The 14,853-nt window shown below is 37.3% G+C and overlaps 1 protein-coding gene across 1 annotated transcript in view; it reads left to right on the forward strand.

The window, feature by feature from the left end:
- Positions 1-14,853, forward strand: part of msh2 (mutS homolog 2 (E. coli)) — an 86,774-nt gene that overhangs the window by 4,071 nt on the left and 67,850 nt on the right. The window contains exons 3-6 of the mRNA XM_028820936.2: positions 6,986-7,267; positions 9,278-9,424; positions 10,847-10,996; positions 12,292-12,425. Of these exons, the coding sequence (XP_028676769.1) occupies positions 6,986-7,267; positions 9,278-9,424; positions 10,847-10,996; positions 12,292-12,425 (713 nt within the window). The remainder of the gene's footprint in view (positions 1-6,985; positions 7,268-9,277; positions 9,425-10,846; positions 10,997-12,291; positions 12,426-14,853) is intronic.

Here is a 14,853-nt window from a genome sequence, read left to right on the forward strand (position 1 = left end):
GTTTGTGTTAAGTGCTCTTCCATTTATGAGTCTGGTGTACTTTTAAATAGTTACAAATATAATCCAAAAAACTGACTTAAAAAAAAAAAAAGAAAAACAAATGTTCAAACATAAGCAAATAATTATCAGGTTAAATTAAACATATATACAAATACCATATAAATTTCATTTACTTTGTATCATCATCATTCATTTCTGATGCTTTTATCACTTTTGTATTGTTTAATTACTGTGACTGACCAGAAAGTAAATTGAAAAAAGAATCAAAGTTAAAAAGAATGGAAACATCCGTAGTACTATTTCACTTACTTTCCAGGATTCATATTAGAGTTCATCAGTGAGAAGGTTTTGATCAGCTTCTTGTATGCTACTAGCTGAGGAGTCTTGTTTGATGAGGCAAAATGAGTGACAGGTGGTGAGAGCTGAAATTAAAGTTGTTAATCTAGTTTGGCTTTTTTATTAAAGGAATCATATAAAGCCTATGTGTTTTCTCTGTATGTAAAATCCAGTGTCGGTCTGTCTATATATCTGTCCGCTTTTTTTTTAAAGAACTGTTTAACGGATTTAGATCGGCTATTATAGTTCGGTTGCAGTCACGTGCCAGCCTCCATTTAAATCGCTCTACCTCTTGCCACGTGTTGGAGTGTACCTTGCCTCTGCTTAGCTAGCGATACCTGTTTGTTCATCAGACATTATCATCTAGAGAATAAGGAGTGACGTTTGATGTGTTTCAGAGAAAGATCACAGCTACGTGTCTTTTAGATGGTACCTGCTCATTAGCAGTGATATCATGACCATGTGCTCACACGGGGGACGCTCTCCCATCAGAGCTGAACACGATCAGGTACAGTGGCAACGTTTGATGTTGGAGCGCACCTACCTTCCGCTTGGCCAGAGATGCCTTTCCAACTTTTTACATTTTTGGTAAAGAGATCACAGCTACATTCTCACCCCTGATAGCAGAACCAAAATATTGTATATCAAGAGGCCCTCAGATACGAAAGCTATCAACATAAATTTTTCTCAGTACAAATTATTGCATTTTTTAAAAATTTTTTTATTGATTTTTAAAGTTTGTCCTGTTTCACTGCTACCCGGGTGGAGCTGTGGGGGACAGCTAGTAACCTACTTTGTTTTAAAGTGCAATACAGGTAGTCCCCAGGTTATGGACGTCTGACCTACGACATATGAACGGGGCTGCAGCTGCGACTCATGCGCTTCAGTAACTGCCGCTCCGTCATCTTTGGCCTGTGGTGGCTGAACGGAGGCTGGAGGGGGGCAATTTTGCTTCTTGCGCAGTGTAGTGTCCCTCGGGTGGCTCCTGGCGGCAAGCGGTTTCACTGCCCGCCCACCACACACGGCTGCCCCGTTCGTTCTAGGTGCTCGGTTGGTAATGCTGCAAGCGGTGATCCGGTTGTGGCTGAACGGGGCGGCGGGGGGGTAGCATTGTATTGTGCTTCAGATGGGGGCGGTGGTGTTGCGTACGCTGCAGGCAGCATACTGTAGTGGAGGTGACTGTGAGGTGGGCTGGTGATGAACTGCCCCTCGCTGCCCCATTCATTCTCAATAGCAAGCCTGCTTGTACTGTTACGCACATAGCAGGAAGTTGTCTCTTGTCAGTAAAGGGTGGTCCAGATCTAATTATGCAGATCCAGATTGTCTGGATGACTTTGATTTATGCAGGGACGATTCCAGTTCAGCGCAAAGACGATTCTTCATGTTGTCAATTTGGACACTTCTCGATGGTCTGGGATTTTTCGGGTGATTTTCTATGTAATAAACTGAATAAGTTATAGCGTAATAAAAATTGCATAATTAGATCTGGACCACCCTATACATCAGACGTGTTGATGACTGGTGCCTTCCTGCTGTGATAGCTGTACAGTGCTGTGCAGAAGAGCTCATCTTAACCTTTTGTCTTCACCCTTCAAGAATGTCTCTGAAACACAAATCTGATGCAAGTGCTGGTGATATAGTAAAGAAGAGAAAAACCATCACCATTGAAAATAAAGTAGAAAAATTAAAAGGTCAGAAAGAGGTGAAACTCCATCATTCATTGGCAGAGCACTTGGTTACAGTCGGTCAACAATAGCTTTTGTTAAAATAATGTACCTGTTCCAACTTACATACAAATTCAACTTAAATACAAACCTACAGTCCCTATCTCGTACGTAACCCGGGGACTGCCTGTATTTTCTCTTCATTACTGTGCACCATTTGTAAAATGGAGTGCTGCCTGCTGATGGCGACCAAATGTTTTCTTAGTGGAAGCCATTATACCAAGACTGTATGCCACCAGTAAATATCTCAGTAAATTTGTAACTAACGTTTTATTCTTCACTTCCTACTTTTTGGACCCACAAACTTACACTGCCCTGTGTGTAACTGTTGTAAGAGGTTTCCTCTTTAAAGTTGATATTGTTATTTATAATTGGTTCAGGAATTCAAGATAGTTTAAACTCTGATAAAATATCAGATATGTGGAGGTTTCTTAGTCCATACTAAGAATAATGCCTTTCTTATCCCTCCATCGTAATTTGCAAAAATCTTGCTCACTATATATTTTCTGTTATGTAAATGTTTGTCTTGGATGTTGATTTTTGACATCTACAGTAGTTTGTCAGTAGAAAAAAGAAAATTTAATTTCCATGAGTAAAAGAGAAGGATGTGGCTGATCTGAAACTTTAAATGATCAGTTATTATACCATGGCAAGAGTGAGTATAATAACAGACAGGAGGTTGTCATCCTGCATCGGTAAGCTCTCTCCTAAGCAGACATTTTGTTGCAGACAGGAGTTTTAAGATGTGCTGTCCAACCTCCTCTGAAGAAGCACAAAGAAACTGACAAAATTGAGAACCAGAAATGCACTGATTGTAGAAACTGAGTGCAACAGACAAGAGATGCACGAGAGAGATATCCTTGTGATTTTGTAATAAGTCTAGCAATGCTATCAGCTCTGAACTCTCAGAAACCACTGGAATCCAGCTATACATAGAAGTGATCTTCATAGAATAGTTTCTGGGGAAAAAGCCATACTCTGAAGTGGAAACAAAGATAAGGCACCTATCTATATCCAAAAATGCCAAGACTGGAGTGCTTCTGACTGAAGAGTAAAAATGTGAAAAATGTGGCTCAAAAGAGTCACTTTGTCCATAGAAGGGCTGGGGAGTGCATCTTAATGAGTGTTTAGAACCATCTGTGAAGCATGGTGTGGGTTTGTTCTAGGTTTGGGGCTGCATTTCTGGAAATGGAGTTGATGTGGTCAGAAATAATGGTACCCGTAATAATGAGAAGTTCAAGCAAATTCTCATCCATCAAGTAGTACCATAAGGGAGACGTCTTATCTGTTCCAAGTGAATTCTGCAGCAGGACAGCCACCCCAAACACATTGCCAAGGTCAAAAGGAACTATATTCAGAAAAACAACTCGGTGTTCTACAATATCATCCCAAGATTGTGATTGTTTGGGATTACGTGGAGAGAGAGAAAGAGAGAGAGAAGTAATCGAGCAAGACAGGTATAGTCTGTAGAAAACGTTTGGGAAGTTTACAAGTTGCTTGGAATGAACTACCTGCTGATTGTCTTATAAAACTACATGACAATATAACATAGAGAAATAACGCTGTTTTAAAGGCAAAAGTAATCAAAAAGTTTGATTTTAGTTTTTAGTGTTTATTGACCTTTTTTATCCATCCGTTATCCAACCTGCTGAATCCGAACACAGGGTCACGGGGGGTCTGCTTGAGCCAATCCCAGCCAACACAGGGCACAAGGCAGGAACCAGTCCCGGGCAAGGTGCCAACCCACCACAGGACCTTTTTTATAGTAATCATGTTTTTGAACTTTAGAAAATTCTTTTTCGTATATTTTGAAAACATCTTTACAGAACACACAATATAATGTCTGCATTTATAGCAACATTATAAAATTCTTTTGGCTGATTATTAAGATTGAAGTAGTATTTTAGATGTTATTTTGGGTATGATACCGTTCTAAAAATCAATCCATTGTTGTTTTAGAGGAGAGGTGGCATTTGGTAAGGTTGTTAATTTGTTAGGCTCACTAATCATGACACTAGAGAGTGGCAGCATGTTGCACGGTTTTAGATTAGAACACGCAAGTGAGAATTTTGCTGTACTCTAGTCTGTACATGTAATAACAATAATCCTATAAACATGCATAATGCATGTATAAATAAATATCTTTCTGTTTATACTTGCTTACATTGCAACATTGAATCCACCTAAAAGGCTAAGCAATTTTTATGATGCTTACTTGGTATTTAATTCAGTCTTTCAGAATAAGACAGGAAATGTATCAAATAATGCAGGGTAGCTAAACTCTCTCATCTAATTTGAGAAGCAAATAAGCATCCGGCAAGATTGCCCTGCCAACATGAAGGATTTATGTAAATGCTGTACAACCTTGTTTATTAGACCAATTCTGAAAGCTGCTTTTTAATTATGATAAGAAGACTAAATGACTTACTTAAAGATGAATGTAATTTATTTGATCCAGTATTCAGTTACCTAAAGAATACCTTCATGCTTGGAATGTTTGGGAATGTTGGATGCACATGCTGGTGCATGCAGAATGTTCACACATGTGGTTGTAGATAATTATCTGAGATGAGCCAAGAGATGCACAGTGCAGTCAGAGAGACTGCAGACTTGCATCATTCTACTGGACATGCCCGTTTATACTTTGTTATGGTATGTACTTGTTTCAGTTGTACTTGATAGTTTTTCTCCCTCATTGTATACAAAGGGAAAAGGAAACAAATGGTTTGTTTGAAGGAGACCACAAATAAAAGCCTGTGAGGTGTACTGTATAATTATTCTACTAAGATTGCACTCTGGCACCACCGCAGACAAAAATCTCCTATTATACAAGTAATTCAACCTAATTAGTCCTGTGGTTTGGTTTGCTTCAGTTTCCATATCTATGATATACTAAGTTGATGGATATAAAGTCTACTGATTCCCCCCACACCCCCCCCCCCAGTAAAAATGGACATTCTTTTCATTACAGCTTTGGCTACTAATAAATCATAACACCTGCACAGATTATTATTTCAAACTAGTTTAGCATCCAATTTTTAGAATCTGTTATGTAGCAAGAGTTCAAACTGTTCATGGAGTGCATTTTGGGACCTCATTGAACAGCAATTCCACCTATTGTGATGCACTGATAAACTGTTTTCCTTTTCACTTTAAATGAAAAAGTTTTAACCATAATACAGCTTAGTGTCATCGGCATTTGAATAAAATGTGATGTCTTCTAATGGTAGGTAGTCTTGTGAACTGTGTTTTGAGAATTTCCAGGTAAGGGAAACAGAAGTTTCAAGATAAGGTTGTTGTATTTACTAATCATGGTGCTTGAGTGTGGTGACTTGTTGCATATTGATTAGTACATGCAACATCTTGCCTGAAGAAGGGGCCTGAGTTGCCTCGAAATTTTGCATATTGTAATCTTTTTAGTTGGCCAATAAAAGGTGTCATTTTGCTTGGCTTTTCTCTACATGCAAGTAAGAATTTAGATAGATAGATAGATAGATAGATACTTTATTAATCCTTCACCGTAGTCTGTATAATGGCCCTATAAACAACGACGGCTTCTGCTCGCACATACCAGACTTAAGTGGCTATTGTTCAAAATGCAAAGTTTCAACTGGTTAACCACCCACCATATTCTCTTGACTTGGCCCCTATTGGCTGTCATTTTATTTCAAATTCTGAAGAAACATCTGTGCAGTAGAGACATGATTTTAGTAGCAATCAAGACATTTTCTTGCAGAGGAATTGAAAATCTGCAGCACCAGTTGGAAAAAGTGCATCATTGTTGTGAGAGATTATGAAGAAAAATGATGTTGGTTTGGTGGCCCCTTAGCCTTTGTGTTATATGCAGAAGCAGATCATGGTAAAGAAACCTTTGTTTGAATGTATTCAAATGTAGATGGCACAGGTTAATAGAGATCTGTACATTTTCATTTACACATTCTGATTAGAATAAAAACCAAATCCATTGTAGTAGGTGGAATGGTGGTAAATGTGACTGCAATTGCTGCCTCTTAAGTTCATCTTCCTGGGTTAGATTACTGTGCTTTAGTTGCTTTCCTTGTGTAGTTTGTACATTCTACCTATGTCTGTAATTTTTTTTTTCTCGCTGGTTATTCTAGTTTTCCTCTTGCATATAGAAAAAATTACCTTTTTAGGATTATTAGTGATTTTTATATTGGTCTTGTTTGAGTGAGAGTGTTGGCATGTGTGTGAGTGGTCCCCAGCTGTGGACATCCTGTCCTGGACTTTTTCACATACCTTGCTTAAAAGGATGGGCTCTGGAAGGACCCTGCAGCCTTTAATTGCATCAGGCAGGTTTGAGAATGCTGTTTTATCCATATTACCGTTTGGGCCCATTGTTACTTACTGCTGAAACAGAGGTAAGGTAGAGGTGGTGTGTGTGTGTGTGTTTTTTTTTAATGATCTGGGTGTAAGCAAAACTGCAGTTTTTGAAATGCTGCCTTATGGATATTGAATATAAAGGCAAGATTAAAGGTGTTGTTTTTGGTATGAAGGCTGTACGGCCTTCAATTTAAGATTTTTGTGGAGTTTTCAATTTTTGGGACAATCAAGATGTCCTCTCAAGTCAGCTGGAGACCAAGAAAATCTTCCAATTATTCACAATGGCCATTTTAAAAATATTTCCACATTTATAGTTTTTTTTAATAAGTGTCTAAATTCTGACAGTTTCTGTCTTTTCTTTTTAATGCTTCTACTGCCAGAAACCGTGCCTCATTTGCCTAACTATAATTGATGTTTAAGGGTGATGTTTAGCATATTTAGGAAAACACTCGACATACTATATCTCTTTACCCCCTGTTTATCTTCTTAAAAGTTAAATGAAAATTAAGCATTTAGAAAATTAAATCTTATTCTGTAATAGTGTCTTATTATAAATGTTTTTTGTAATTTTATATTTCCTTCAGGCCTCTCCTGGAAACCTGACCCAGTTTGAAGATATCCTCTTTGGTACTGGTGAGCAGTCGGCTGGAGCAGGTGTTGTTGGTGTAAAGATAGGCACGGGTGAAGGAGGCCAGAGGCAGGTTGGAGTGGGCTATGTGGACTGTACACTGAGGAGGTTTGGGGTGTGTGAATTTCCCGACAATGACCAGTTCTCAAACCTAGAGGCTCTCCTAGTACAGATTGGACCCAAAGAATGTGTACTGGCAAGTGGGGAGGTTGCTGGAGATGTTGCCAAGCTGAGGCAGGTAAGTGGGGAAAATGTTTTAGACTTGGTAAGAGAAAAAGACAGTGTGTGTTTGATCAAATAATTTCCGTGTTTATTGAATACATACCGTATTTAATTGTAAACAAAATCCTACAGCTTTTTACATGTTCATTTACATGCTACTCCCATGATATAATAACATCATTTAAAAAAAAAAAAAAAAAAAAAAAACCCTTTGTTTTTTTAAATTGCTGATGACCATTTAAAATAGAAGAATAAAAAAATCCAAATGGATGGTGGAAGTAGCTATTAATATTTGATGGCATAGACTGAGGGAAGTGATGGAAGATAAAGACTGTCAAGAACATTATTATGACGCAAGAGGAAGAAAGGAGCCTGAAATAATGGAGTACTCTTCGTTGGTCCACAGAGTGACAATCGTGAACATAAAGTAGTGTGAAATACAGCATAAAGAGTTGTTAAAATAAGAATTGGCAAATTAGTAAAATTATAATGACTATCAACAGCTTTTAAGTTCTCATATGAGAATGTACTTTATTAGAATGCTATTCCTTTGTAGTAACTGTATTAAATGTTCTGGTCCTAACTAGCACTTAAGAACAATGTGTTTTTCAGTAGTAATCATTCTTATGCAATACATTTTTGGGGTATTTTTATGTTTTGATTTGTACACTTCGTTTTAGAGCAAGTTTCAATTTGTATATTAACTTGAAAAAAAACTCTCCTAGGTGCAGCAAAGTGATATTTTTTATTTAATTTCTCTTGAAATTGTTAATATATCTAAGTGGATTTAATCACACTTATTAAATAAATGGGTGGAGTGGTGGCTCTGAGGCTATGGATCTGTGCTAGCAATTGGATAGTTGCTGGTTCGAATCACAAATGCCAGAAGGGACTCTACTCCATTGGGCCCCTGAGCAAGGCCCTTAACCTGCACTTGCTCCGTCCTGGTAATGACGTTAATCTGCACCCAGCGCTGCATGCAGGCCCTCCAACTTTCAGGGAAAACTTGGTTCCAGCCACTGTAAAAACAAAAAAAAAAAAAAACATTGAACCGCTAAGTGTTGTGCTGAGGTGTCACCTATTGCATGGCTGCATTCGGATCTCAGTCCGGGTGGTTCGCTGTGTGGTGGGCGCGGCAACGCACTGTAATCAGCGCATGCTCCCAACCTCATTAAATAAGTAAAAGCAAAAGTCTCTTTGTGCGTGAACCTGACTAATTGTGTGTTTCAGGTATCCAATTAATTGTTATGAGAGAGAGATTTTTTTTCTACTTAGTCAGTGCTGATTTTTGTTTCTAAAACCAGAATAAGAGCTGGAAGTGGACATACTGTATGTGATTACTCAAATTATGATGTTCTCTTTTGTATGTCGCTTTGGATAAAAGCGTCTGCTAGGCAAATAAATGTAAATATGAATGAAGTAGGGAAAAGTCCTTAGGTGTCTCTGTACTTCTTGTACATGTTGTCATAATTGACTCACTCTTTGGTCATATGTTGTTAAAGACACTTTTACGATAAAATCTTGCATGCAAGTGGAAAGAAAAAAAATTTATTTTTCAGTGTTTAACAGAATTCAATCAGTTCATATTCTAACCTGCTCATTCAAAATTTTTATTTATGGCTTCTGCATGTGACATAGTAGTTAGAGCCTTAGTTCTCCAGAATACTGGGTTTAAATCCCTGGCCTGGATCACTGCCTGATTAGCGTTTGGACATTCTCAACGTCTGCTTGGGTTTTCCTCTCACATAACAGATGTGCACATTAGATTAATTGGCAACTCTGACTTTTCAGTGTTTTAGTGCATGCTGTTGTGTCTGTGATGCACTAGTGCCTTATCTAGGCATCATCCTTGTCATGTGTACAGTTCTGATGAGGTAGGCACTGGTATCATATGGACCATGCACTGAATAAAAGTGAATTAGAACATGAATGGCTAGATAGTTTTCATTGTGGTATTTTTATAGAATGTAGTTACATGAATTACATTATTTGCCGATAGTTCTCTGGATACATCTATTGATCTCAGGTGGTTCAGCGTGGTGGAATCCTTATCACTGACAGAAAAAAGACAGACTTCAGTACCAAAGACATTGTGCAGGATCTAAACCGATTGCTCAAGGCCAAGAAGGGGGAACAGATTTCCAGTGCTGCTCTGCCTGAAATGGAGAAACAGGTATTCTTAATAAATCTACTCTTTGTTCCCCCTGATTATAGTTCATTCCTTTGATTGAACCTCTGTCCCACACATTCTTGTGCAGTGAAAACAATAGTTTACTATATATTTTATTTAGTTGTTTTAAATTTTCATTTTATTAACAATGCCTGCCCTTTCGCATAATTGCTTTATTATTATATCGTGGTTGGACAATGCAGCACCATACAGGTATGTAGCTATTAATGTGAAAAAGTACTAAGTTGTAATTGGTTTTGAACGCAACATAATCATGCATACTAGATAATCCAGCATGAGGGAATAAGGCTGCCTTGCTGCAATGGGTGTGTGAATAACTGGATGTTTTAATGGGCCATTAATGAAGGGTGAACAGTGGAGTTGGATATGATTTGTGTGGAGTAGCACACTGCCTTAGTAATATAGTAATTGTGTGCAATAGTAGTTCCCGCAAAGATATATTGCTGTACTCAGAACATTATATCCTGTTTTAAGTACTCTGAGAACCAATGACCTAAAGGACTTCAATTCCTGTCGGTGACATACAAGAAGAAATTATTACAATAGGCTAATAAACAGAAATATATTTTTTAAGATTAAAAAAAAATATATATCCAGTGGAGTCTAGTTCTTACTTATTCTGTCTGATGGAAGAAAAATATCTTTGAATCTCTCCTAGGCTGAGACTGAGTGGAAATGTGTGTTGCGCCCTCTTGGTGTCCCTTGATATAGGCAAGGGATTTCTGGAATGACTTAGGTCATCTGAATATGACTGACGATTAGGTGAATTATCTAATGACAGCAATAAAACAGGTCTTTGTATGCAGGATAATGTTCTGTTCATCAAGGCAGAGAAAAGTCCCGGAGTATTACAGTGAATTTAACTTAATGCAGAGACATTACTGTGGTGAAATGAATAGGGCTTTTAGGAACAGAGATGAAAAATCCAATAATCCTGCAAAAAATATGGGCTGCATTAAAGATGTCCTAGAAAGGTATCCTTATGTCTTACTTTTAGTATTTTGTTAAGTTTATACCTTCCACAAATTCTGGCTGTTCTGATGTCAGATGGGGGACCAAGTCATTATTATGTACTGTTTAAGGTGGCTTTTTTTTATTGTTTGTCTGAATTTTAAGAAGTATTTTTGAATATATTTTAATGCTTTTTAGAGCCATACATACTTGGTGAAATGGCATGGGGGCAACTTTGTTTATAAATGCTTTGTTCTAAGCATCAGTACATATGCCTTTGCAAGCATTTACGAATATTATTTTTGCATTTGTTTCACTATTCATGAGAAGTATTGCAGGAATTTGGTACTAGGTTTTTAAAAATTAACAAAGTTATTAAATTACTTTGTTAAACTAAATTATTCTGTTGTATTCATATGATTCTTCCTTATGATGTTTCTTTTTCCTCATTAGGTTGCCATGTCATCAATTTCAGCTGTGATTAGGTACCTGGAGCTGCTTGCAGATGAGTCAAATTTTGGCTGTTATGAGTTAACAACTTTTGACCTTAGTCAGTACATGAGACTAGATAATGCTGCAGTACAGGCACTTAATCTTTTTCAGGTAAGAATGTAATGCTAACTGTGAAGATTGTTAAGATTGTTTAAAACAAATGATAGTTTTGTTTTTTTGTTTTTTTTCAGCTCTTGACACACAATTTTTTTTGGTAAATTGAACTGTAAATGTATAATTTAGACTTCACATCTTGTTAAAGGATAACTTGCATTGTATCTGAGCAGGGGGTACCCTCTGTTTTGAATTATTAAATGCTGTATTCGGTGTGTTTGGTGTAATATATACTGTATGTACACATTATTTAGACACCATTAACCGTGCACTGCATGATAAAGTGCAGTGAATACACTTGACTTGAGCATTCATAGTTTTCCTCCTCTTTCTCTGTATGTTTAGCATTCGTTTGCTCAGAAGTTGATACAGTTGCTGCTTCCTGATCAGCTCTTCTTTTCTCCACCCTAGCGGCCCACTTCTTCTCTTCTTTCGCTGGCATCTTTTCGCATTAAAACCGATTTAAGTCAGTGTTTGTGTTGCAATTACTTAGTACGTTTTTCTTAATTTTTCACTTAAGCTAGCACTTGAGGCAGATTGAAGACTTAAGAATGATTCAAGATATGAAGAGGTAGGGGAAGTGATGGCGGCGAAGGTGGTAGGGATGAGAATGGCGCATGGCCGCCCTGCTGGCCGCTGCCGAGAGTTGATTCTACAATAAAATAAAAAGAAAAAGAGGAATAACCTTGGAAGTCAATCATTACCATGAAACTGGATAGTAGACATCATATAGTATATGTGTACCAAATTTCAGGTCAATGGTTCAAATGGTTTTCGAGCTACAGATGATTTAAATTCCTGGACAGACAAACGGACAGACAAACAGACAGCCACAGTAGCGTATTATATAAGATGATATATAGTACCTTTCAAATCAAATAATACAAAGAGTACACAACAAATGGTTCTCCCTGATTGGGGCTCATCAGGTGTATGCAGTTTTGGTTCCGAAGTTTGATCCCTGCAAAGGGAACATATTTGGCAGGTACTTTATATTTGTGTGTGTGTGTGTGTGTGTGTATAAAATTACAATATAAATAATAGTATGACTATGCATTTGTCTTTTTAATTGTTTTATATCCCTGTAACTCATTTAAGATATTACTTCTAAGAATCCCACCATATTTTGTATTAACATTGCATGGAGTACTGAGGCGTTCACGTTTATATGGAAAGCAGTACTGTAATGAGTACTGTACAGAGACTAAGCAATTGTCATTTCATCCATCCTTCATGACAAGTATTGTTGCTGAATGTGGAAGACTGTTAAGCATACTTATTTTTGTGTCCAGGCTTCTGCGGAGGACACCACAGGAACTCAGTCTTTGTCTGGTTTGTTGAATAAATGCAAAACACCTCAAGGTCAGCGACTGGTAAACCAGTGGATTAAACAACCACTTATGGACCAAAACCGTATTGAAGAGAGGCAAGTCTTTTGGTTTATGGGATATTGACTTCAAGTTGAAAGTAACTGTAGAACAAATAGCATACCATTGTCTGGGCCACAAACTTTGTTCATAGAGGGCCTCTGTGACTACAAGTTTTCATATCAGCCCTTTTTTAATTTTTAACTGCTGCTGCTAGTGGAATGGACTTTTTTAGTTACAGTTGTAATTGATTTGCAGCCAAACAATGACATGCAAAACAAGCCAATAGATGACCAATGAAAGAAAATCATTAATTTTAACTGCAAAAATGGCTTCTAATTAATTGGTGGTTAAAAAATGGTGCCACTTTTCCTTTCATAGTTTTTATTTGCTGTTTAAGGAGAAGTAAAAAATTAATAATGTTGAATCTTAAAGGAAATCGGTTAAAATGAAGTGGGTTACACTAATGGGCAACCAATGAAGACGGTGGCTGGAATGAAAACCTGTGGCCCTCTAGGATCGGAGTTAGCATTCACTGTTTACCATGGATAAGAGTGGCATACTGAGCAAGTTTTTGTGTGTAGCAATTGCTTGTTTGGTTAGTTGAATGAAGTGCCTAATAATTCTTGTCTTTAGTTCTGTTTATGTAGCTGCAGCTTTGGCTGAAATCCATTAGCTAAAATGATTTTAAAAATTCAAAGCAGATATAGACTGCATTTGTTTAAAAAGATTTTCTTACAAATGTTTACCTGACAGTTAAAGAATTATTGAATAAAAGGTGCATTTAATAAGTTAAAGGAAAGGGTCTTGAAGAGCTTTGCTTGGGTCACTGGGGGATCCACTTCGGCTTGAAGAATGTGGCAATTGCTTATCCTTCTCCTTGAAAAAAAAAATGTGAACAGACAACTTGTCTGCATGCCTGTCGTGTTTTACTGTGAGAAATAAGTTTCCAAACAGCTGCTTAAGCAGGAAAATCTTGATTGTGTGTTCTTCTTTTATTTTGCTGTAGTATAGTGACTTCTGAAATCTAACCTATTGTCTTTTTGAATGAATGTATTTTTCATTTTTTATATTGTTGGATTATTTTCACTTATATCAATTGATGTGTGTACATCTGTATTGTTTTAAACTCAAAGGACAGTTATTTCTTGGTTGTCCTGTAATATTGCATCCTGTGATATGAGAGGGAGATTTGTGTTTTAGTCTTTTTTAATATGAAGTAAAATGCAGGCTTTTGGACAAAATTTATGTTGGCCTAGGTCTCGTTCCTCCTCCTCCTCCACTCCTTGATTTTGGCTTAAAAATTTTGTATAGTATTCTTTTGAATGTTGCATCCTCACTTAGGTTTCTAGGGACATGACCTCAGTAGTATAGTATGGTAAGGGGTATTATAAGGAATTTTACGGCATTCCTAGAAACATTATTTGAGTGTTTGCATGTTTTTTTTTTTGTTTTTTTTTTTTACTTTTGTAGAAGCATATGAAGTTTGGGCATTAGGAAATTGAGGATGGAGTAGCATTTCTGTTTCCTATTTTGACTCCTAAAATTTGGTTAAGCTCCGCCGTAATTGGCAGTAGAAGTGCCATTTTTTATAAGCCTACACCTTGCAAACTAGTGTATAAGCATTAACTCCTATAAGTATGGGTTTAAGAAATGAAATGTAATTTAACATGAATGAAAAAGGAACAGCACAATGGCATGTTTGTAAACTTTAGTCATTTTTGCCTTAAATGTGATAAGGTAATCTCATCAATATTTGCAATGTAAATTTACAGCTTATCCTACCCTATTTCTACATCAACATATGGCCATTGTGCTATTGACTGTAGGCTTTTCTACATAGATTGCATGTAGTTGTTTTCTGTCTTAGGTAGTGGTTTGCCTACTCTGTTGAGGCTTTTGAAAGTAAAGTTTACAAACTGATACTTCCAAAATATTTGACCTAATTCCAAATTGTTAGTTATTACTGGAATGTACTGTATATGATCAGAAATATTGCAGCATGTCATTAGTTTTAAAGATGTCTGTTTATAATATTTACATTCTTTTTATTAGCACAGAAATATCATTTGTGCGCAGCACGGTGGCGCTGTGGTAGTGCTGCTGCCTTGCAGTAAGGGGGCCTGGGTTCACTTCCCGGTTCAAATGTTCTCCCTGTGTCTGTGTGGGTTTCCTCCGGATGCTCCGGTTTCCTCCCTCAGTCCAAACACATGCAGGTTAGGTGGATTGACGATTCTAAATTGGCCCTAGTGTGTGCTTGGTGTGTGGGTGTCCTGCGGTGGGTTGGCGCCCTGCCCGGGATTGGTTCCTGCCTTGCGCCCTGTGTTGGCTGTTGACTGTCTCAAAACATATCACATAAAGGATGGGTAATAAATCTGCATCATTATAGCAGTGGACACTAAACAAACCTTTCCTACTGTATTTATGTTGACATTCTGGTATTCTCCATGTTTCTGTTAAGCATAACATTTTTTTTTTTTTTTATTG

Source organism: Erpetoichthys calabaricus, chromosome 15 (genome assembly GCF_900747795.2).
Source record: "Erpetoichthys calabaricus chromosome 15, fErpCal1.3, whole genome shotgun sequence".
In the NCBI taxonomy this organism is placed as follows: domain Eukaryota; kingdom Metazoa; phylum Chordata; class Cladistia; order Polypteriformes; family Polypteridae; genus Erpetoichthys; species Erpetoichthys calabaricus.